The sequence below is a fragment of the Halyomorpha halys genome, unplaced genomic scaffold (assembly GCF_000696795.3).
Source record: "Halyomorpha halys isolate HHAL.00 unplaced genomic scaffold, Hhal_1.1 Scaffold87.1, whole genome shotgun sequence".
NCBI classification, from domain to species: domain Eukaryota; kingdom Metazoa; phylum Arthropoda; class Insecta; order Hemiptera; family Pentatomidae; genus Halyomorpha; species Halyomorpha halys.
In genome coordinates, this window is record NW_027115705.1 from 2,378,706 (window position 1) to 2,380,927 (window position 2,222).

At 29.6% G+C, this 2,222-nt stretch overlaps 1 protein-coding gene across 4 annotated transcripts in view; it reads left to right on the forward strand.

Annotated features, from left to right (window-relative positions):
• LOC106677104 (discoidin domain-containing receptor 2) overlaps positions 1 to 2,222 on the forward strand; it is a 38,078-nt gene that overhangs the window by 22,207 nt on the left and 13,649 nt on the right. The window contains exon 1 of one of the 4 annotated variants that reach the window (XM_067052713.1): positions 287 to 373. The exons of the other annotated variants lie outside the window; for them this stretch is intronic. Within the exon in view, the coding sequence (XP_066908814.1) occupies positions 301 to 373 (73 nt within the window). The 5' untranslated portion in view covers positions 287 to 300. Of the gene's footprint in view, positions 1 to 286; positions 374 to 2,222 lie in introns of those variants that run through there. 4 annotated transcript variants of the gene reach the window in all.

Sequence of the window (2,222 nt, forward strand, 5' to 3'; positions counted from 1 at the left end):
AACTATTCCAGTAAATATTACGAAATAAAAAAGATACGAAAATACCAATTTTGTTTAACTCGCCATTTTTAGTTAACATCGGTTGTATATTTACTCGCCACTAATAATTGACCCCTAATGTTTAGTTATATGTTGTGTGAGAAAATTTTCAAGCAATTCCAACTTTTATTTTTATTATTTTTCGCAAATCATAAGAAACAGAACTATTTACAGACTCTAAATCCCTTTTTAGTGGAATTAAAGAAAGTGTGTATTAACAATTACTTACACGCGAGTTTTGTTTTGAGAAGGCTTTAGTCTATGATGTACTTAAGACACGATGTTTTCCTTAATCTCTGCTGTAACCCCGTCAAATGGAGAATTACGCGAAAAGGTACTTTTATTTATCTTGTTTCTGTTTTCTATTAAACAATAATTTAAATTAAGTTAAAAGATTAATAATTTGTATTTGAATTGATTTGATTAGTATTAGAAAATTTACTTTTGCGAATCTTAATGATTTTCGTTTCGTTTTTTCCATCAATTAAACAGTTAAATAATTTTTCAACATTCGACATTAGTAATGGACCACTGCTGCTCACGTTTTTTATAATAGTAATAATATACTTAATTTATCCTGGAACTGATCCCTTTAGAATAATATTACAAGTGTAAGAATAGGGGCTCTAGAGCTTTGGAGTAAAATACAAAATTTGCAAAATAAAAATTAAATTATAATTATGAATTTGATGAGATAAAAAATAAACAAAACAATTGACAGAATGTATAAAGTAAAAATAGAACCAATAAAATTAAACTATACATCATATTACAAATAATAAGGTGACTAACTTTTAATAAAAAAGGAAGAAAAAATGAAAATGAATCAAATACCAGTAAACTAAAAATAATAAACAAAAAGATTACTGTTAATACACATATTTACAAGTTTAAACAAAAATAAAAAATCTAAAATACAGAAGATAAATAGATAAACCAACATAAATGAAAAAAAAAATTAATAAAATAAATCCAATAACAAATCTTAAGGATATAATTCTAATAAAATGAAATAAAGGTAAAACAAATGAATTAGCAATGATTATATGAATATGCATTCATATTCACAAAGATACATATATATACTTTTGTAAATAAATATACATGCTTATAGATTCTTTATAAATAATAATAATAATGAAGGCCTAACGAACACGAAGGTTTGATGCCGATACCACTAAACGCTCTCTCCATACATCCTTCCAGTAATGCCCCTCCAAACCCAATTCTACTAAATCAGTTTTAACGCAATCTACCTCTCGGACGAACTGAACTGACGGGTAAACGTCCGAGGAGTAGATTCTTTATAAATTTTTTTTTTTAAATCCAATACTTATGTTAAGTACTATTTATCTCTCCATCTATCTACATCTTATTTGAGAATTTTTATTGTTATTCTTCCGGAATTTGAAGAATGAGAAGGTGGTTGAATATATGGGATTTGAAGATTGGAAGGGTATTAGAACAACGAATGAAGGAGGGAGTAGAATTCTCTGAAATTAATTTATATTCATATTTATTTTGATGTCTAATTCTTTTCGATTATTAAGAACAAAAAGTAGTCTACGTTGAGATATTATTATAAATAAATTTCCAAAAGCCTACAGAATAAACCGTTTGATCAGATGCCTCGTGGCTAGAAATCAGTGCGAACAAAGCAATCTGAACCAGGGAGCAAGCACAGCTGCCTCCTAAATTATAAATAAAACGGATCGGAATCGGAGGCAGGATATGGGGGCATCCGGTGGAGATGCGGGCCGCACGGTCACTGGGCAGAAGTCCTCCCATCTCTGTTCTGGGGGGGGGGGGTCCTTGGAACTGAATTCTAACCCTGAACGTCAGTCACATCGTCAATCATAACACTATGGTAGGTAGTAATGTAATGTAATCAAGTAGTGGAAAAATGTAACAGTGACAACTAGTCATTTCTAAATTTAAACAGTAAATGAAAGACTGCATTAGACTAAACATAGATTCCTAGCTTGTCAAAATATTTTATTATATTGGATAATGGATTATTAAAAATCCATCTGACGTTTTTGTTTCAAAAATTGACGTGTCTTCAGCTATTTCATACATACAAATGTTCAGTATTTTTAATCAGTCCTGTTTCATCGGTTGATATTGATCTTGTGTGATTAGATTGAAAAGATCTGGAACATGTGAGAATATTTCTTGATCCA